General features: G+C 26.8%; 6 protein-coding genes across 7 annotated transcripts; 2 read left to right on the top strand and 4 right to left on the bottom strand.

The window, feature by feature from the left end:
- Positions 1–327: 327 nt before the first annotated feature.
- On the top strand, positions 328–5923 carry l(2)05287 (WD repeat-containing protein l(2)05287). 2 transcript variants are annotated; one of them, XM_015326074.2, is made up of 15 exons: positions 328–527; positions 637–838; positions 931–1115; positions 1198–1317; positions 1503–1690; positions 1764–1922; positions 2000–2193; positions 2294–2478; positions 2574–2737; positions 2829–3015; positions 3092–3270; positions 3345–3517; positions 3598–3780; positions 5364–5473; positions 5576–5923. In XM_015326074.2, the coding sequence occupies exons 1-15, from the start codon at positions 415–417 to the stop codon at positions 5811–5813; spliced, it is 2580 nt and encodes an 859-aa protein (XP_015181560.1). In that variant the 5' UTR covers positions 328–414; the 3' UTR covers positions 5814–5923. The 2 variants fall into 2 exon arrangements, with proteins under 2 accessions (XP_015181560.1, XP_015181561.1); XM_015326075.2 differs by having other exon boundaries at positions 385–537.
- A 31-nt stretch (positions 5924–5954) lies between these two features.
- LOC107069096 (uncharacterized) lies at positions 5955–8111 on the bottom strand. Its single transcript, XM_015326076.2, has one exon. The coding sequence runs from the start codon at positions 7275–7277 to the stop codon at positions 5985–5987; it is 1293 nt and encodes a 430-aa protein (XP_015181562.1). The 5' UTR covers positions 7278–8111; the 3' UTR covers positions 5955–5984.
- Positions 7698–9652, bottom strand: ppk13 (pickpocket 13). The gene is made up of 7 exons (XM_089172370.1): positions 9510–9652; positions 9349–9439; positions 8992–9243; positions 8689–8919; positions 8349–8533; positions 8131–8258; positions 7698–7836 (listed from the first exon to the last, which is right to left on the bottom strand). Exons 1-7 carry the CDS (start codon positions 9650–9652, stop codon positions 7736–7738), a joined length of 1131 nt encoding a protein of 376 aa, XP_089028496.1. The 3' UTR covers positions 7698–7735.
- A 430-nt stretch (positions 9653–10082) lies between these two features.
- On the bottom strand, positions 10083–11148 carry mtSSB (mitochondrial single stranded DNA-binding protein). Its single transcript, XM_015326077.2, has 4 exons — positions 10992–11148; positions 10811–10898; positions 10587–10706; positions 10083–10489 (listed from the first exon to the last, which is right to left on the bottom strand). The coding sequence occupies exons 1-4, from the start codon at positions 11001–11003 to the stop codon at positions 10290–10292; spliced, it is 420 nt and encodes a 139-aa protein (XP_015181563.1). The 5' UTR covers positions 11004–11148; the 3' UTR covers positions 10083–10289.
- A 231-nt stretch (positions 11149–11379) lies between these two features.
- LOC107069089 (small ubiquitin-related modifier) lies at positions 11380–14061 on the top strand. Its single transcript, XM_015326064.2, has 6 exons — positions 11380–11561; positions 11666–11782; positions 11902–11970; positions 12070–12147; positions 12639–12710; positions 12872–14061. The coding sequence occupies exons 2-6, from the start codon at positions 11768–11770 to the stop codon at positions 12932–12934; spliced, it is 297 nt and encodes a 98-aa protein (XP_015181550.1). The 5' UTR covers positions 11380–11561; positions 11666–11767; the 3' UTR covers positions 12935–14061.
- On the bottom strand, positions 13695–20058 carry ALiX (programmed cell death 6-interacting protein-like protein AliX). The gene is made up of 15 exons (XM_015326062.2): positions 19785–20058; positions 19194–19309; positions 18806–18933; positions 18443–18721; positions 18219–18320; positions 17904–18126; positions 17685–17808; positions 17419–17596; positions 17172–17333; positions 16933–17076; positions 16638–16853; positions 16370–16519; positions 16141–16282; positions 14836–15024; positions 13695–14746 (listed from the first exon to the last, which is right to left on the bottom strand). The coding sequence occupies exons 1-15, from the start codon at positions 19991–19993 to the stop codon at positions 14646–14648; spliced, it is 2463 nt and encodes an 820-aa protein (XP_015181548.1). The 5' UTR covers positions 19994–20058; the 3' UTR covers positions 13695–14645.
- Between the last annotated feature and the right edge of the window lie 191 nt (positions 20059–20249).

The following is a 20249-nucleotide window of genomic DNA, read 5'->3' as shown; positions in this document are numbered from 1 at the left end:
ATTATTTTTATATTTATAACGTACTGTTTAGAAATTATTATGGAATATATATACAATATATATTCTATATATATATATACTTTTATCTTCTAGATATATGAGATATTTGGTATTATATATAATATATCATTTAATTTATTTGTTAATGTGAATCTGCTAAATGATACGAATTTTTATTAATTAGAAAAATTATAATTTTATTATTAAAAGAAATGATCATAAGGGTTAAATATAACTTTGAATTTCGTACATAAAAATATGATTGGTTAGATCAATACTAATTCAACCAATCAAAACAAATTTATATCATCCAATCATAAGGCTTACATCTTCATTATTGCTATCTATTCCTATATCACGGCTATATCCTATAGCCTCCATGCCTATATTTAATTTACTAAAAATTAAGTAAAAATGCAGATGAAATTAATAAGTAATAATAAGTTAGATGTAGATAATTTAATTGTTACGAGAAAAGGTGGTGGATCTATAATCGATCATCGTCCATTATTTTCGGAAGATGGAGAGTAAGTACAGGTTATGTATTATATACATATATAATATTATAATAATTATTATTATTTTAAATAAACAAATATTCTGTATAAAATTAACTAAATATTCTTGATTTTACAGAGCATTATATGTTATATGGAAGCATACTATACGAGCATACAGTACATTAACTGGAGATTTTGTTCAAGAATTTGAGGGTATTGATCGTAGAATAAATGGAATTGTCTCACATCCAGATTTTTTAAATACAATTATAGGTTGTACGGATAATGGGCAGCTTAACTTTTGGAGTTGTCAAAGTGGCATCATTACAAAAAAATTAGTATGTATTATTTTAAATTAAAATTTGCAAATCTGACTTTTAATTTAACAACGCATCGAAGATTCTAATGTATATTGAATAACTTTTTACAGAACTTAAATTTTGCGTCGGCAGAGCATCCCAAAGTGAAAACTTTTCATATCGTTAAATATAAAAATGCAATCGATGTAGATACATCACAAGTTCTCATAACTTATATCTCGCAAGATAACAGCAATATATGCTTGGTGTTATTCGACTTAAAAAATGGAAACTATTCTAAACGTCACTCTATTTCGTAAATAAATGACATCTTCTTAAATTAATAATTAGTTTAAGATTAATAGAAAAAAAGTAATTTATATTTTATCTTCTTTCAGGACTAAAAATCCTGAATATTATGTTGATGTAATAGGAAATAATGGGAATAATTTAGTAGCAGTTCTTCACGATACAGATTTACACATATTAAATCCTGCTCGTAATTTAGTTGATAAATTGTGAGTATAACTTATTTTATATTTAACTTTTTGACTGAGAGCAGTCTCTCTCTGTCTCTCTCTTTTTCTCTATAAACAAACATCATAAATAAGTGATTAATACATTTTTCTTTCGCATGGACTTAATTTTAATTAAGTTCTTTTTTATTCGTATAAATTATATATATATTTCTTTTTTCTTTTAGACATAAAACAGGGAAAACTGGTAGAATACCAACATGCATCGCTGGACATCCTGAAGAAGAATGTGTGGCTACTGGAGATTCTACTGGGCGTGTAGTATTATGGAGAAATTTATATCAATCTAGGCCATATACAGCAATATATCATTGGCATACATTACCTGTGACTGAAATAGTTTTTAGTAAAACAGGTTAATTGTTTAAATATTCATAATAAAATATTTATTTAAAAACTAATTCATCTCATATAAAAATATATTACAGGTACTCATATGTACACCGGTGGTGGAGAATGTGTGTTAGTAAAATGGACTATTGCAACTCCGTTAGAAAAATTATTTTTACCTCGTTTACCAGCACCAATTAAATATTTAACTATCGCATCAAATAATATTTATGTTGCTATATCCACCTTAGATAATGGTAATATATGTTTAATTGAATATTTTTATGAATAAATACATAATTATCTTATCGATATATTAATATTATTTATATAGGTGTTAGTGTTATAAATCCGCAAAGAGATTTAATATCTGTAATACAAAATCTGACATGGGGTATTGCATTATCCTGTAAAGATTTATTCCCTGCTGGGCTCGTTGTAGATCCACGTACAAATAGTCTTGTTTTAAATAGTCGTACTGGACATGTTCAGTTTTATAATACATATACAAAAAGTTTATTATATAATGTAAGTATATTTTATAAATAATGTATATTTAAGTACGTACTTGTAAGTTTATTAATATATTTATTTAATTGATATTATCTTTCATGTATTTCATTTATAGATTCATATAACAGCTGAAAATTTTATTACTCAAGAACGAAGTGTAAATATTTTAAACACTGATGTAACAAAAGTAGCATTGAATCATGATGGTACGTGGATGGCCACAGTGGAAGAACGAGATGATGAAGTTTCAGCTCCTGAAGTGAGATTAAAATTTTGGTCATTTGACTCGAATCAACAAATGTAAGTTAAATAATATGTATGTGTATAATTATTAAAACTTTATATTAATTAAATACATTTAAATGTGTAATCATTATTAATTGAATTTCTAACAGTTTTACATTAAATTCATCAGTCGAGCTTCCACACGAATTAGGAATTAATGCTTTACAATTCCAAACACATTCATTATTCGATGACGAAGATCCTTTAGTTGTAACTACTGGAAAAGATAAGAAATTTAAGTTATGGAATCTTGTAGAGCCAACATCGATCTATAGTAAGAAATATTTTATAAAATAGGATTATATATTTTTATAATATTAAATATTATTCTTGTAAAGTAAACATAATTTTTTTTTGTATTTTAGAAAAAACGAAACATTGGCAGTGTTATGGCGTAGGAAATTACCATGAATTACTAGCTACAGATGCTGCATTTTCAATAGATGGTTCTTTATTAGGAATCGGTTTTGGTTCGTCATTAACTATTTGGGAGCCTGATTCGTGTACTTTAAGGAGTAGTCTTACGCATAGTCAATACCCACATATCATAAAGTAAGTTATATTACATCATTGAAATATTATCAAATAATATACAAGAAATGTAACTTTATGTTGTGTTTCTAATTAGGCGCATCGAATTTGGAAAACAAGAAGCTTGTAATTTGATCGTCGTTGCTTCAGACAAACATATTGCTGTCTGGAATATTTTATCTCTAAATATTATATGGAGTGTTGCTTTAAATGTAACTAAACTTACAGCCGATCCTAAATCCATTTATATGGCTGCTTTCACTACGGAAAATACATGTAAGTATCATAAATATTTTCTGTCATTCAGATTTATTATATTATTTAATATTTTATTATTTATATTTTTTTAGTGTACGTTTTTAATCCACAAAATTCAACTCCAGTATATGTTAAAAAATCTATTATCGAAAACGACAGTTCAATATTAGGAGCTGTTTTCGTACCACGTTTGCAAGATACTAAGGATTCTTCTAACATGCTGTGGCAGAAGAAATCGCAATTATATTTTATAGATTCGAATCAAGTATGTTTTCTCATGCTACAGTGACATTAAATATTATTATGTATATTTTAATAATCAACTTTTATTTTTATTATCTTTAGGAACTTTTGTGTTTGGAATCAGAATCCGAAATAGGAGGCGCTTTAGACTTCTTTTCAAGAAGTCAAACAGCTTTAACTCCTTTCACGAATTTTATAGCATCTCAGACTGTATCAAGTAAGGAAGAAAATAATTCTCTCATACAGGAATCTTATCGTATTTCAGGAAAAGATAAAATAGATGAGGTAAGAAATTATTTTTTTTATTTCTTTTTTATTTGTTTATTCATATATTTAAAAATAGCGTTGAGATTTCGTCAAGATCGTATTACATTACAATTTTTTCACAATATAAAAAATACTAATTCTTAGATTACTAGTGTACAGGTATAAATAATATTTAATTATGAAACAGTTCAATGTTTTCTTCCTAGACGATAATTTCGGCAACGACGTAAAAGATTAAATTTTCTAATACGTAGACAATGCCATTGAGGAATTTGTCTCATGTTTTTTATTGCCTATAAAAAGATCAGAAATATTATAAATAATTATTTAAAAGTAAATTAATTTTTTTGATGTTAAATAGACTTTTAAAAATACTTACCGTTTCAGTATCGGTAGTAAGATATCCTTTTGTAATGGATATTAATAATGTCAATATGAAAAAGCGCAAGAAGAAATATTTTCCAAATAATTTCATTTTTATGAAAATGTAATTTAAGCAAAACCGTACTTAGAAAAATCTTAAATTGAAATTGATATTTTTTTCTTTTTGCAAATTTTTCAATCGAAATATTCACGGTGAAATGTGCACAATGATGATTAAGTCAAAGTCGTACAATAAGAATTAATAAATAATAAGCGTGTAGGATTTATTTAGGATTTATGATATCCTTTCAACGTTCGACATGTAACTGGCTTTATGAAGTAGTCTTGCCATGATTTAATATGGGAGTTGCTTGGCTTTTTACTCCCACCTTCTAATAGTCTTATAACCCGGACCTCCATTTTCCTGAAATTTCTTAAACGCGTCATTCAACCAACATTCTGGTTCTACCCTGTTATTGTAAATTAACTTCAATTCAGAAATTACGTTCTTTGAAAATTATCAATCAAGTATAACAATGTTTTTCATAGTAGATATTTAGTAAATAATATTTCAATCCTGTTTAGATAGAGCTCAATAATTAAATTAGAATATAATTAATAAAAGTAATGATTAGCTTATGGTAAACATATAGCAAAATTTTCTTTAATGGAAATGTAAAAATATTTCAAAAATCATTTATTATTAGGATCAGTTTCTATAATATAAAAATTTTAGATTAGATATATGTATATACACGCATAAAAAGAAAAGATAAATCACTAACATAAGTGTACAATGACCCTTTTTCACGTTAAGTTCATCGTTTTATAAATGAGGTCATAGTATCTCTATGCGTCATTATGAAAAAGAGATTCAAAGAATTAGTACGTGTAAATTACACCAACCGTAATTGTCTCCATTATAGTCTGAACGTAAAGTTTATTTTCAGTTTCCATTCTACTATATTTTTTGACGTCATTTATTTCTTACGTCAATCTACGTAATACGTTTATTGACGTATTTCAAATACAATCTGTATCAACTTACTCATAAGATTTTACACCTTAATAATTTTTTCTATAAATAGAAACATGCATCTAAAAATATTAATTGATTAAACAATTTTAAATATTTGATTTAAATGTATTTTATTAAGAAAATAATATAATTAATATTTTAACTAATTTATATTGTAAATAATTTTTATATTATTTTTATTTATTTTTTTATTTATTAGATATTCAATGTTGCCGCTCATACATTACCACCGATGAGAATGCTTTGTGCAACTTATTTACTATCTTTGTTATCACAAAAAGAACAATCTTCGAATAATACATTGTCAAGGTAATACAAAATTAAATGTTTAATTTAATAAACATATAATTAAAATAATTATGAAAATTTAAAAGAATGCTATGAAGTTCAACAAAATATATTTTTTTTTAGATCGGAAGATCATAATGATGATCTCAATGATTCGGCAGACACGGAAGACTCCGAAAATTCGGAAGACGAAAAGATAAATGAAGAAGATAATGTTAAACACGTAAAAGCGATAAAACAGGAACTATCATCAGTTTCAGCGAGTATGGGCGTTGATAAGCCCAATCAACCATTAATTAGTCACGATTGGTCATTTTTAAAAACTATAGTACTTCCGCTTGGAACAATTACTGAAACATAAGAAATATTTTGTTTATATGGATATAATAAAAATGTTTTTAAAAAAAGATTAAGAAAAGATTAGGATATGTTTGTCGTAAAGTATGGATATAAATATATATTAGTAAGATATTTTTTAAAAGGTAAACAAAATTATTTAACATTTGAAAACAATTAATAATTTATTATTTAATTAACATGGTACAGGTAATTCGTCGAGATGTTGAGCTATTTCAATTAACTCTTCAATCGTTTCCGTAATTCTATTAGCATATTCCAAATCTCGTTTCATATTATTTATAACAATATCAGTTCTATTACGGAAAACAAATTCAGTATAACAATTGGTATCATTCAGAATTTGTGCACTAAGAGTTTCATCCATTAAGACAGTTGGAAAATATATCATAGCAGTTATCAAAGAACCTAAACGTTGTTCTTCTATTCCTTGAAGTAATTCAGACCAAGACGGGTATTGTCCGGAAAATTGATTAGCTTTTAAAGTATCGCAAAAAACTTTGTAATAATGTTTTAACATATCTTCTTCGCGTGTTTCTCGAAAACGACGGGATGTACATAAATAAAGTAATTGAGAAATATCGTGCGCTATCGTACAATATCTGAGTAATTGAAAATCAATTAAGAGACATTTTGGAGGTGTTTCATTGTTAAACATCATATTGTTAGCCCAAAGATCGCCATGACTGATAACGTTTATTTTCTTTGTAGAACTTTTAATAGCTTCTAAGACTTTTACTGCAACTTTTGATATCAAGCTCGAATCGAGGCCAAGATTTTTAGCGATTTGAATACTCGCATTGACTCCTGCATCAAACCAATTTTTACGTTGTCCCATCATAATAAATCCTGACTCTTCTAATGCGTTAGGAAAAATTTTGTTAAACGGCATCCCTAGATGATGCTCTGCTATTAATGATGCAGCATGCATTCTTGCAATTGTTGTCAAAGCTGAGGTAACAAGTTCCTCATTAAAAAGTTTGCTTCGCATTGTATACCCTTCCCTTTGTAAATCCTCGAATATTAAATAATTTTCTTTCACTTTGTAACAATTTGGACTCCAACGTTCTCCTCGATAATTTTCGTATAATATTGGTATTATTTCTTTGTAAAATGTTACTTCCTTATCGAAAATACCATTTCCTATTATATAATTTGCTTGATCAGGTACGTCATATGGTATGATTTTCGCAAAAAAGAAGAAAGTCTTTTTTTGATTCTTATGTTTTATCGTAATGCAAAGCTTTTGATGCGAACCAAGGAAGCCAATTTTTCCATCCGAATATGGTCGAAGAAAATAATTAATTACCTCAACATTTTGATTTAAAACACGATGAACTATTTCTTGAATATCTTCCGTAGTCAGTACACATTGATACATGTCTTTGTTAGATATTGAATTTCCTTCAAATTTAAAGTCAGAATTAGATACAATTTGGACTTGTTGATCGGTCGTGACTGCTGACATTTTCAATTCTTGCACAGTCTCTTATTCATCTCTTTCTAGTTTTCTAGACTTATTTTATATTCCTTTTTATACAACATTTAATGAAATTTCCACGAGTATGATGCATTTATGACATTTCTATTTGTTTACTAAAAAACTTTGCAGTCTAAGACACTTATCTTAAATCTCTTCATAAATGATGATATCTTATTTATATCACCTGTGATAAGAATCTTAGGATATTAAGAAAAGTATTTGGTACAGTGCATTAAAGTAAATTTAATTGTTCCAATAAATACACATAGTCGTGATTTTTTTATTAACAGTGATTTATTGATCCTGACTATATCATCTGATTATTATTAAGAATTATGACTAACTTACTACAATATTTTATATTATTAGTTTATTTTTTAAATAAACAAAACGAATAATGTGCTTATATCAGGAAATCAACAGAGTCGATTAGATTTTATTATTTATACAATTTCATCACGACGAAGAAAAAACCAATAAGGTATCTCGAAGAAACTGAGAATACTGGCACCCATAAATAATCCTAAAGCACTTCCTACTGCAACTGAATACAACAATTTCAATTATTATTTATATAGAAGATTATTCGTAATTTAATTTTTCATCAATCTATTTACAGGTTGTATATTATCGTTAAATTTGGAAATATTTATTGATAAGATATTCTCACATTCATAATAAATCATTTTTATGGTATCTTATGAAATGACTTATTGCACCATCCAAAAGTGAGGGTGCAATATTTTTTTGTTTGATTAAAGTTACAAAAAGTAGACAAAAAAATAAAAAATTTCAATTTACTTTTTAGTATTATTTTAATCTAATAGAACATATTTACCTATCAAATCTAAAAGACTGCGTACAATGTATCGACGATATTGTACTAATGGACGGGACAACGATATGAAATCTATTCTTATTACATCGTCATCTACATCACTGTACTCTATAGGGCTGCCATGATATCTGCAATAAGAGGATCACATTGTATAATTAAATTTTTCATGCAATGAAACGTATATATATATATATATATATATTGATAAGAGTTTTTACACATTTGTTGTAGTTCCTTCGCAGAGAGGATAACATTTTTTATTTACATTTGTAACCAATAAAATATCCTTCTTATTTTCTGATAAACATACTAATTCAGTTAAATTACACGTTCTTGCACCGGCAGGAACAGGATAATAAAAACTTACGCAACCACAATACTTAATCATTTTTTGTGTATACACCTATTAGAAAAAAAAGAAAGAAAAATATGAAAAGATAAAAATATCTACATATATATATATATATACAGGGTTGCATTAGGGTTCCGGGATGTCAAACTTTTGGCTGTAAAAACCTCGGAGAGACATCTTGTATAAATGTTTATTAAAAATTATACCTCTATAGCACAGGAATCAGTGCTATAAATTTCGTACATACTGTCCTTATCAATCTCATGACTAAATCGACAATTTCTTTGTTTTATTAAAGAAGATTGTACTGGTTTCTCATTAAATGTAGGCACCATTACAAATTCAATTCGAGTGGAACAGCCTTTTCTCATGTTTGTAATTATGTATTCAGACAAAGTACCAGATATCGGTAATTGCAAATTATCCAATATGTATACCTACATTATTTAATTATATAAAAATCAAAATAGTTTAAGTAATTAGGAAGAGAAAAGAAAGAATATACGAACACTAATATACCGAGGAATATAAGCTATTGTTGTTTGATTTGCTATAAGATCGATCACAAAATTTCCACTTTCGGTAGTACCATTAATCCAAAATTTAATATTTGAATTGTCATGTGGTTTGAAATGTTTAGAATTAACTGCATAACAATAACCAATACCAGTCTTGTTCAGTGGCTTGAATTCTTTGCAACAATCAAATTTTACGTTATTCCAAATGCAATTAGCAAATATTTCTGTACATGGTATTTGCACCTATAAGAATAATAAATAAATAAATATATATATATATATATATATATATATATATATATTAAATATTTTATTATTTAAATAAGTAGAATATTGAGATAAATATACTGATTGGTAAGCTTTCAGTAATTCATCGGCAGTAACACCCTGCTTTTTAGATGAAAATTCCAATGTCGATGGTTGTCTACGAAATTGTAATCATAAAAGAAAAGAATATGATAAATAATTAGGAAGAATTTAATATTATTATTTTTATTTGATTAACATACTGTTTAAACTGGTAGCTGATTTTTAATTTATTGGAAGATTTAATACAAACTGCAATCGAAGGAAATGGTGTTTCCCAATTAACGTATAATGTATCCGAGGTAACGTCAACAGGATATTCATTATATTCTGAGACACTATCCATGATTACTATGGCACAACCCCACCAGCTCAATACGCAAAATAGAAGCCAAAATAATCTTCAAAGTACACGAAAAGATGTTACGATTTAAAATATTATATTTTTATAATAATTATTTTCTATTATTTTACCGTTCTACGTATAAACAATTTTCAGAAACAAGATATTTAACGCCATGGATAGTACAATTGTTTAAATATCGTTTAAGCACTTTCCAAAACCATGTGAAACAACCTCGCAATATTTTAAATGACACAGCTTTTTTATTTTCCATAGTAAATGTTTAGTTCAATTTATGGGTATTGTTGATGTTTTGTTCAGAGATACTTTAATAGAAATGTCGTTTAACAAAGAATTATAAAAAGGAAGATTATAATCTTTGCACTGGAACACATATTCTTATAACGTAATGTTATAAAATATGAAAGAGATATTTAAATATTTAGAAATTCATTTATATTTCAAACATTTCTTTCGTGATCATGCAATTTTTGTTATCACTTTCATATCTACACGCTCTTTCTATTATAATGTATTGATATTTTCATATTTCATTGTAACATATCAATGAATTAATAAAAATTAAAAAAATACAAGATATACGAATATTTAAAAATTTTAAAATATATTTTACTTAATATTATTGGAAAAATATAACATCATCTGCTATAATAGCTGTAGTTGGTCTCATATTTCCTTCTTCGTCTTTGAATTCGCCGTAACTTAATCTTCCATTTACTAAGACGCGTTGACCTTTCTTCAAATGAGTACTAACATTTTCTCTGAGGAAAGGTTTAAAAACACATACTCTGTGCCAATCAGTCTTTTGCATATATTCACCTGAAATAAAATAAAAATAATAATATTAAATGAATAATACATATGAATTTTTGATAAAGTAATTCATTAAAATTAATAAAAATCCATATATACATACCGTTTTCATATTTATAATTGAGATGGGTTGCCAATGAGAAAATCACTACGGGGTGTTGTGCAGTTCCACGCTCTTGAGGATTTCCACCAACTCTTCCGAGTAATGTTACTTGATTAAGAGCTAAAATAATATTCATTACAATAATGTTTTAATATTAAATTTCTCTACATAACATATTATATAAATTATTAAAAAAAAAGTAATAATATAATTATCTTCTATACTTTTTTCAAGAGTATTTGGTAAATTTGTTTGTGAAGAAAAGTATACATTTTTTAATAGATTTGTTTGAATGCGCCCATGTGATATAACCTGCAAAATATATAAATGTAAATACAATGTTAGACGGTCACATGTAAATTAGAATTAACAATATGATTAAAATATTTGTTGATAATTTCTCACCTTACGGAACATTGTGACTATTGTTGACACTAATTTTTGTTTTATCTAAATAGAAAACAACAAAACAATTTTTTGAACTAGTAAATTTTAAGGTGGATTTTTAAGAAAATTTTTCTAAATATATATTACACAATAAAAACTAACAAAATATTGTGCATTTCAAATTAATTGAATTGCGAATAAAAATTCAATTATAATTATAAAATAATTATTTTAGGAAAACAAATGAAACGATTGTATTTTTTAAAGAATAATTTAATATTCGATTTTTAACAATTATACCTGTGAATTAGGCTTAATGTAGTTTACAATACAAACAATCTTGTAATCAAAACTTTAAGGTTTTGAGAACACATTCTGTTACCAACGGTAAGATTCTCGAACACATTTACTTGAATATTATTTTCCTTTAGTATTGAATTAAGATTCTATTCTGATTTTTGTTTTAATATTCGAAAAGGTAGGAAGTTAAAGTTAGTGAATAAATCAACGGTTGAATTAACATTAATTGTATTAACAAATACATACATCAATAAATATAAATATTATACACAGAAATAGGAGAAGAAAGTAAGGGAAGATATATAATATAAGTAAAATCAGTGTAGAAAATAGAATGTGTTTTAGAACGTAAATTAATGAAACATTGAAAATTTTTTATTTTCGGACTACAGGAGGCTGTGAAACTGACAAAAGCGTGGCGCCATATTGCGTGCTTGTGTTTAGTTTCTTTCTGGCGCGTGGTCAAGAATTATTACAATCTTTAATAAATAACGATGTCTGAGAATCAGGTAAGCTTTATTTCAAGTAATAAATTATAAAATATTTGTTGAAAATATAAGGATAGTAATAAATAGTAAATTAACAATCGATTGACCGAATTTAATCGAAATCTAACCTTGTGAATTAGGAACAAAAACCTGAAGCCGGTCCAGGTGACGCAAATTCAGAATACATCAAGCTGAAAGTGGTTGGAAATGTAAGAATTTGTTTAAATTATTTATTATCAATTTTTTTTTTAATCGCATTAATATGTTTTCTACAAGTCAATTAAATTATACGTAAATAATTCTTTTAGGATAGCAACGAAATTCACTTTAGGGTAAAGATGACCACCCAAATGGGGAAGCTTAAGAAATCTTATAGTGATCGCGTCGTAAGTATCTCATTCTATTTACATTATTTATTTTTAATTTACTTGTTTGGTGTATTTTGTATTTTATATATTTTGTAATAGTTATCGGTTAGGAAGGTTACTTTCAATATATTACTTTGATATATTTGTACAGTGTAAAGTAATATTATAATCTTATTTTGTTTTAATTAGGAATGATCTATGATGTTGAGATTTCTTTTCGATAGTAAAAGGAAACACTAGTTCCTATAAATTACATTTTATATATTCTGTAATAGTTGTTGGTTGTAAAATTTCTTTCCGATGTACTATTTTAACCCTTTTGCTGCGAACAACGCCTTTAGGCGCTCAACTATAGACACTTCTCCTACGTTAACAGCGCCTATAGGTGCCGTGCATATTTGTTTTGCATTTTTTGCTATTAATAAATGCAAAATAATGGCCGAAAGGGTTAATATGTTTTTAACAGTATGTAGTAACGTAATCTTATAAGCTTATATCATTTTAATTAGGGTGTACCTATGACATCGCTGAGGTTTCTTTTTGATGGTAAAAGAATTAACGATGATGAAACACCAAAGCAGGTAATTTGATTCAATTTAATATACAAAGATTTTTATAAAGTTATTTATGTCTTGCTTTGAGTATATCATCGGCAATGATAAAGTTTGATTTATATATATATATATATAATATATATGTAGGTATGTATTAAAGTGTAGAGGTTAATAATAATGAATTTCAGCTTGAAATGGAAAACGACGATGTAATTGAAGTATATCAAGAACAAACAGGTGGTCATAACTGAGATAATTATTAAAAGTAATATCATGCAAATTTGGTTTTCATATTTTATAAAGTGAAAGTGACTATTACGCATAAGAAATGGACAAGTTAATTAATATGCATATGTATGTTAAAGAAAAAAAAAACAGTATATAGTTTCATTTTCATATATTATTCTAAATGTGCTGTTCTACATTCCTCTAACAAGGCAATTTTAAGGACAAGCAACATAATCACTTTTTTTTGTAATGTATAATTTTATCGGTTTTAAAAATATCAGTTCATAAAACTAATTATGGAGATCCTGACGCATTCCCCCAAAATACTCTTTTCATAATAATACACAATAATTTCTGTTTAATTAATTAGCTGTAGAATGTCAAAGAAGTAAAATAATCCAAAAAAATAAATAAATAAATATACACTTTTTATTAATTACATTAAAAGGAATTTGCAGTAAAAAAAAGGGAATTTAAAATAAATATAAACGTGATTTATTAAAATTGTTGCGTTTAAAGTAAATCTGTAATAAAAAAAGAAAAGTAACAACGATAATATTCTTATTTTGCCCTTTTTACAAATATAATGGTTCTCTAGAGAACGTGTAAAAATGTGTGGTGCGTGTGCGTGTTAGTTTTTAGAGACTTATAATATTACTCTGATTTATTAATACAAAAATCATAATATTTCCTGAATAAAAAAGATTTACACAAAATAATGAAACTTTTTGTGTAAATAATGCGGATGCTTAGCTACTCTTAAAGTAAGAAAATCTTTTAACATGTAATAAAATTTTTAATCCGATCAATATAAATAAATTAATTTACGATAGAAGCTAATAATGCACGTCGAGCAATAAATATTTTAAAATTATATAAGGGATCATAATTAAAAGATATTTTATTAACAAAAGAAAAAAACAAAGAGACAAAATCATCATAATCGTACTTGCTGTGTTGATTTGTCGCATGTCTATTTCCATATTATTTCTATATGAATATATAACAAAGCATCCTCATTATAGTAATTATCCGGTAATTGGAAATAATACAATTTTTACAATTGTAATAAAGTCTATACTCTAGTGGAGAAACGCAGACAATTATTTCTTTCTGTAATGATGTAATAAAGAAAGTAATTCTAACAATACTATATCTCATATAAATTTCTTTTTTTTTATATATATATTCATGATAATTATATGAACGTGTTAATTGAATAATAAATAATATTATTTTTATATAAAGAGTATTACTATATTCATAGGGATGATTTCGGGGTTTACAATAAAAGGTTTTTCAAATTATTATTCTTTGAGAACAAATTAATATATTCCAAAATTAAGTTGTTTTATAATTATGTTATCTTAGAAAATATATATTTATATATTTATGATTTGCAAATAAGCAATTAATATTTGACGAAGCGACAATCAAGGCATCGTTTAATATACATTGAAAAATACTTACAATAATTTTCTATTACGGTAACAATTATTATCTAATTACAAGATGTGTATTTGCGATTAAATATCTATTTAAAACTTAAATATAAAATATTTCAATTGATTTTTCAAATATAGTAATAATAATAATAATTAATAATAATAATAATGTTATCTTGTGGAAATGTGATAAAATTGCATATCACTTTCTCTCTCAGTTGACTCTGCTTTTAATATAGAACATGAACTTTTTCAATTTCCATCACAGTAGTATATATATATATATCTATTAAAGAGGAGGGTTAGAACCACCATATCGAGGCAGTGTAGCGTAATTACCATAGCCATAAGCACCATATGCACCTGGTTGTAAAGCTTGATTATATCCACCTAAAAGACCAAAAGAAAAAAACAAGACACAATTAGGAAAGCAAATAAAATGCTAATATTTCATGCATTAAAATTGTTTAATGACATACCTTGTGTAGGATATGGCATAGTTGCATATGGATTATATGTTGTTGGCATTGGTGGAGGCATATAAGTTGGGTACGGGGCTACAGGAGTTACACTGTATGGTACAGGCATTGATCCAGGATGTTGAACAGGATATGGTAAATTTGGCGCTGCTGGATTCTCTGGATTAGATTGTTGTTGACTCGCATTAGCTGTGAAGTACAATTATCGAAGAGAAATTTAAGTTTATGTATTTTGTAATACTTGTAATCATTTTAAAAAGAATATTTTTATATGGGCCGCTTATTTTGAAAGTGGCTTATCTCCATTTAAAAAAAAAATCGAGTTAGCTACCGTAATAGTTACATTTTTACATGATCTTTTCATTCTGAAGCAATTTGTTACAAATATATTTAAAATCATGAAGATTTTGTAAGAAGAAAATTTGCCGACCAACAGAATGATGAAAAGTTTATTGTGTAAGTGGCTTATCTCTAATCGTCATTTATTATTTTCCGGTTGCACTTGGTTATTGTACAACTTTATGTTATGTATCAATAAAGCATTTGAGGTTACTTATATTCCGAGTAAATATGATAATACTTTATTATAAATAAAATGAGACAAAAAGATTTTGTAATAACAAAATTATTAGAAGACAAAATTTTGAAAAGGGTAAAGAATTCTGATGAAGAATCAATAAACTGGTTAAAAATATGTTGGATGCGTTTTATCAGGAATGAATCGTATTAAATTTTCTATAAGACATCAATGAATGAGAATGAAAATTTTAAAATCCTAAATTTATTACCACGTCGGGGTTTCACACATGATCATGATTTTTTCAAATCCTTTTCACACACACACAAAATGTAGATGAGTAGTAAATTGTTTTGTAGATTATATTTGTAATTTTGTACGTTATGTAGTTAAAAAAATGTTTTGAATCGCATAAATTATGTTTCTGAAGTGTTTTAAATATATGTAAAATAAATTGAGCATTGTTTTCTTCAATTTGAAGCATCTTAAATTATGTTGAATGGAGTTAAGTTCCTTCGAAATTTTATAACAAATCAAATTGTTAATATTGACAATGGCCTAACTCCATTCGTGGTTAGAAAACGCATATTATTTACTTTTTGCCACTATTTTAATAGAAAATATAAATTTAAAGCCTTTAGATACACTTAAGCAGTTAACTCGTTAGTATTTTGTACATATATTTTTCATTGCATTGAAATGCAAACCCTTCAATATCTCGATTTGAACATAAATGGAGGTAGGCCACTTTTAAAATAGGCGGCTCATATATTTGATGATTTTTCTACCTTCGTGATGAGATGGAATAGTTGGCGTTGTAGCTGGACCGGTATGACTTAAATTAGTCGTTAAATCTTTTAATAATTCTTCTTTTTCAGTTTTACGAGCAAAACAAAAGTCCGATATCTTATTTTGGAAAATGACTAATAGCTGGAAATATAATCATTTCATTTTAATTCATCTGGATGTATTTTAATTAACGATGAACACTAATGATCAAAAAATAATTAATATTACCTGCGTTAAATCATTATAAAATTGGATTCCTTCATTCAGATGACTCTTCAATTCTTTAAACGTGTCATATGCTGAGGCCAATCTACAAAGCATAGTTTCCCTTGAACTTCCGCTACCAGATTGTTCGTTTGTGAACTTTGCATGAGTACTCTGGGAAAAGAAAGAAAAGTAAAATCGAATGAAAATAATTCTATGAATAAATTCTCATCACTCTAATTTTTTTTGGAATGATCGAAGTATAATAAATGTAAATATATACGTGTACTACCTGAATATCAGCTATCAATTGTTCTTGACAAGCCAAACTTTCTCGTACTTGTTTTTGCAAAGGTCCGTAACACTTTCCAATACTTTCGACAGATAAGTTCGGTTCGTCGATGGCTCCACTCTTCGAAAGAGCATTCAAAAACGTTGTTTTCATATCTGTCGTAGCTGATTTTAATTCAGTTTCAATTACATCACGTTCCGCTTTCAATGTTTCTACCTGAAAGTAGTAAATATGATTATTCGTGTAATAGTTATGTGGAAAGATGTAAAATTTGTTGTAAGATTGATGATCTTACATCCTCCATCAATTTTCTTAACTGCATGACTACGTTACTTTCTTGCAGCGCTGAACCATTGGGTACAGCCATAGATAATTGACTTTCATCCATGCTTAGAATTTCTATAACTTCTTGATGAGCTTCATATTTATTACGAACTTCCTAAGTAACAAAGATAATGAAATAATTTTTGTATTAGTATGAAATACATATTCATAAATTAATTATATATATTATGAGATTATATATTTTGTTACCTTATCCGCGGAGACAGCTCTATTAATAATTTCACGATATTTACGTGCATTAGCAATAAATTGTTCCGTTAATCTAGCACTGGATATTCTTGTCCAACGTTCTTTAAATTGTTCTCTCAATTGATCGTCAGATTCGCGTTCTTCTTTAAGCATTCGTTCGCACTATAATTAACATTAGAATAACATTGATAATGATTATAATATTAATTGATTATATAATAATTATAATTAAAATTTAATTATTTACTTCATCTAATAATTCCTGATTCCTTTGCAATAATTCTGGGAGTTCTTTCATAGCTGCTTCTAAACTTGATTTACCACCGGCTTCTCGCACATATTTTGCTTTTTCTAACAATGATTGCGGCAATTCGGTTCCACTAGTATCTTCGATAGCTGCCGGTAAATTTAAACTTGCTAATACACTGTAAAATAAAAAATATATTACGTTTATTTATAATAATTTTATAAATATATATTTCATATTGTATTATATATAAAATAATTATATACCTGTTAAGAACTTGTGTCATTTCTCGTAGTTTGGATATTTCTGAATTAACAAGTTCATTACGACGAACTTCGTAAGAAGACATAGCTTGATGTACACGAACTGGCAATAATTCCTCAAAGAGATCTAAAAACATAAAATTATTAATACACATAAAATAAAACATAATTAATATTAATATTAATACAATATAATATAATATAAAATAATGGAAATGGAACCTTTAAAGTTTGAACTTAATACTTCAGGCATTTGCACTAATTTTGCGACATGAGCCTTTCCAACTGGTTCTAAAGTTTTGATATCTGGAATTCTTTCATGATAAATGAAATCATTGTCCTTTTTAACTTCGGTTAAATTCCTTTGTGCCCTGTTAGCATATTCTTGGAATAAATTAGGCTTGTTTGATCGTTGCTGAGCAGCCTTAAATAATTCAACAGCGTGCTATAAAAAAACATATGAAAATATTTTTGTTAAAGCAATTATCACATTTATAACATTTAAACGTATTAAATTATATAATAATTAAAATTTACTTCTACTCTTGCTATTTCTTCTCCAATGCATTTATTATTTTTACATACAAGCGACTGATAAAATTCCATCATTGCACGATAGCCTGCTTGTTTACCTGCGATCTAAAGTAATGAAAAAAATATAAGTAAAAAATAAATATTATCCTTATTATTATTATTATTATTATTATTATCATCATCATCATCATCAAAGCGTTAAATAAAAAGTAGAATAAAAATTTTACCAAGGGAATCCATTCTTTGTCCCAAAATGCACGGAATATTTCTTTTTGGAATAACTTCAAAGCATCTGCGTACAATTCTTCAGCCTGTGCAGCCAATTTTGCAATAATAACTTCCTTCATAGAATCATGAATGGCTTTATGGACAAAAATTTCTTGAGCTTGAGCTAACATCAAGGAAGATAATGCGCCCAATGTTTCAGGACTAATGTCAGGTGTTGGTTCTTGTTGAATTGCTATCATGACGGTTCCTTTTAAATGATTAAATATAGCAGCGGATAGCTAAAATTTATTTTTAATTTAATTTAATTTCGTTTCGTTGTATTAATTAATCGTAAATTTAAAAGGATAATAAAAAAGACTAACTTGAAACAATTTAGCAGCTAGTTTTAATCCTTCATCACTTTCCAAAGATTGACTTGCAGCTACTGAACTTTGTAAGGCAGCAATATTGAAAAGTACACAAACCTTTTCATAGGCTAAAGTACTAATCGCTGTAAACGAATACATGTATTTTGAACTATATATATATATTATTATTATTATTAATATTAATATTATAATATTTTATAATATTTGTTGCACATATAGGATTTATTAGGGTGAAAGATATTTTTAGTGATAATTGAAATTAAGTATGTTATCTTATCTATAACTTAAGTGGTAATCTTTTTATCTATATTATAATGAAAAAAAATTAGTAATAATAATATACCAGTAAAAAAGAATAATTTAATAATTAAATAATTCTTACTTAAACTCAATTTTCCACCAAAAATCGTACGATCAAATGCATCTTTCCATTTAAATGGTATTTGTAATTCGTGCGCTGGTATCTTCCCTTCTAAAGCACATAATTGGTCGTAATAGCTATAACAAACATACAAAACGTATATTATATTTAAAAAAGAAATGATGTATTAAAAAAAATCAATGATCAACGTTTATGCAATTTTCATGTATGTATAATAAGCCTGCATAAATGCACCTATACACATTTGTTAAAAAATAATTTATTTTAATTGTAATAGCATAAAATAATGATACGTATATACGAATTTAAATGACATATTTAGTATATACAATTAATTAACATAAATGTATTAAAAAAGACATATGTTATTTTAAATTGAATCACAGTTTTTGAGACGGATGCATTATCAATTTAATAATAATAATATTAATATAATAATAATAAATGTATGATAGAAAAAATGAATTGAAAAAAAGGACGAATAGATGGTACCCACGTTTAAACATATAATTAATGTATTAGGGTATTTATGAAATTAATATTGCATAAAACGTTATAATCAGAATAATGATTAAATTGAATGACTCATACTTGTAAATAACCTCCAACGAACTTTCATATTTCTCGAAAGCTCGCCATAATGCGTTGTTCCTTAATACGCTAAATTCTTGTATAGCTTCGGTATAATCCTTTTGATTATTTCCACCACTGTTATATGTTGATTTAATAATATTTGTTAACGGTTTAATAACATCTACGTCGGACGGTTTTTTCAATGGTATAGCTATCAGCTCAGCCATTTTAACTTTAAATGTTTGATATCGTTAGTGCGCAATGGGAACTCTCAAAGATGCTGTCATTCTAAACTTTATCATCTATATATTACTGTTCCTTTGTGTTCAGTTAGTACTTTCGATGCAGTGGGGGAAGCAGCCGGTTGTTTCAGCCAATGAGACTTCAGGAATACTCCTCCACCTGCATGCGGGGGTCAACTTCTACAGACGAACAGTACGTATGCGTATAATTCTTTTTTCTACAAAAAGTTACTACTCATCG

This window comes from Polistes dominula, unplaced genomic scaffold (genome assembly GCF_049000335.1).
Source record: "Polistes dominula isolate Pdom_NZ unplaced genomic scaffold, Pdom_raw_medaka contig_73, whole genome shotgun sequence".
Classification (NCBI taxonomy): domain Eukaryota; kingdom Metazoa; phylum Arthropoda; class Insecta; order Hymenoptera; family Vespidae; genus Polistes; species Polistes dominula.
Note: the sequence above shows the minus strand (reverse complement) of the source record. Positions and strands in the feature narration are given on the sequence as shown.

Excerpts from the sequence above, each read along its gene's own strand:
- LOC107069096 (XM_015326076.2), bottom strand. The coding sequence starts at position 7,277 with ATGTCAGCAGTCACGACCGATCAACAAGTCCAAATTGTATCTAATTCT.
- ppk13 (XM_089172370.1), bottom strand. The coding sequence starts at position 9,652 with ATGGATAGTGTCTCAGAATATAATGAATATCCTGTTGACGTTACCTCG. Across the intron at positions 8,920-8,991 it reads ATATTCCTCGGTATATTAGT|GTATACATATTGGATAATTT; the intron begins GTTCGTATATTC and ends TAAATAATGTAG. Across the intron at positions 8,259-8,348 it reads GAAGGAACTACAACAAATGT|ATATCATGGCAGCCCTATAG; the intron begins GTAAAAACTCTT and ends CTCTTATTGCAG.
- mtSSB (XM_015326077.2), bottom strand. Across the intron at positions 10,707-10,810 it reads ACCAAATACTCTTGAAAAAA|CTCTTAATCAAGTAACATTA; the intron begins GTATAGAAGATA and ends ATATTATTTTAG. Across the intron at positions 10,490-10,586 it reads CAATTATAAATATGAAAACG|GTGAATATATGCAAAAGACT; the intron begins GTATGTATATAT and ends ATTTTATTTCAG.
- LOC107069089 (XM_015326064.2), top strand. Across the intron at positions 12,148-12,638 it reads AATCTTATAGTGATCGCGTC|GGTGTACCTATGACATCGCT; the intron begins GTAAGTATCTCA and ends CATTTTAATTAG. Across the intron at positions 12,711-12,871 it reads ATGATGAAACACCAAAGCAG|CTTGAAATGGAAAACGACGA; the intron begins GTAATTTGATTC and ends AATGAATTTCAG.
- ALiX (XM_015326062.2), bottom strand. The coding sequence starts at position 19,993 with ATGGCTGAGCTGATAGCTATACCATTGAAAAAACCGTCCGACGTAGAT. Across the intron at positions 18,934-19,193 it reads TGGTGGAAAATTGAGTTTAA|CGATTAGTACTTTAGCCTAT; the intron begins GTAAGAATTATT and ends ATTCGTTTACAG. Across the intron at positions 18,127-18,218 it reads AAGAAATAGCAAGAGTAGAA|CACGCTGTTGAATTATTTAA; the intron begins GTAAATTTTAAT and ends GTTTTTTTATAG.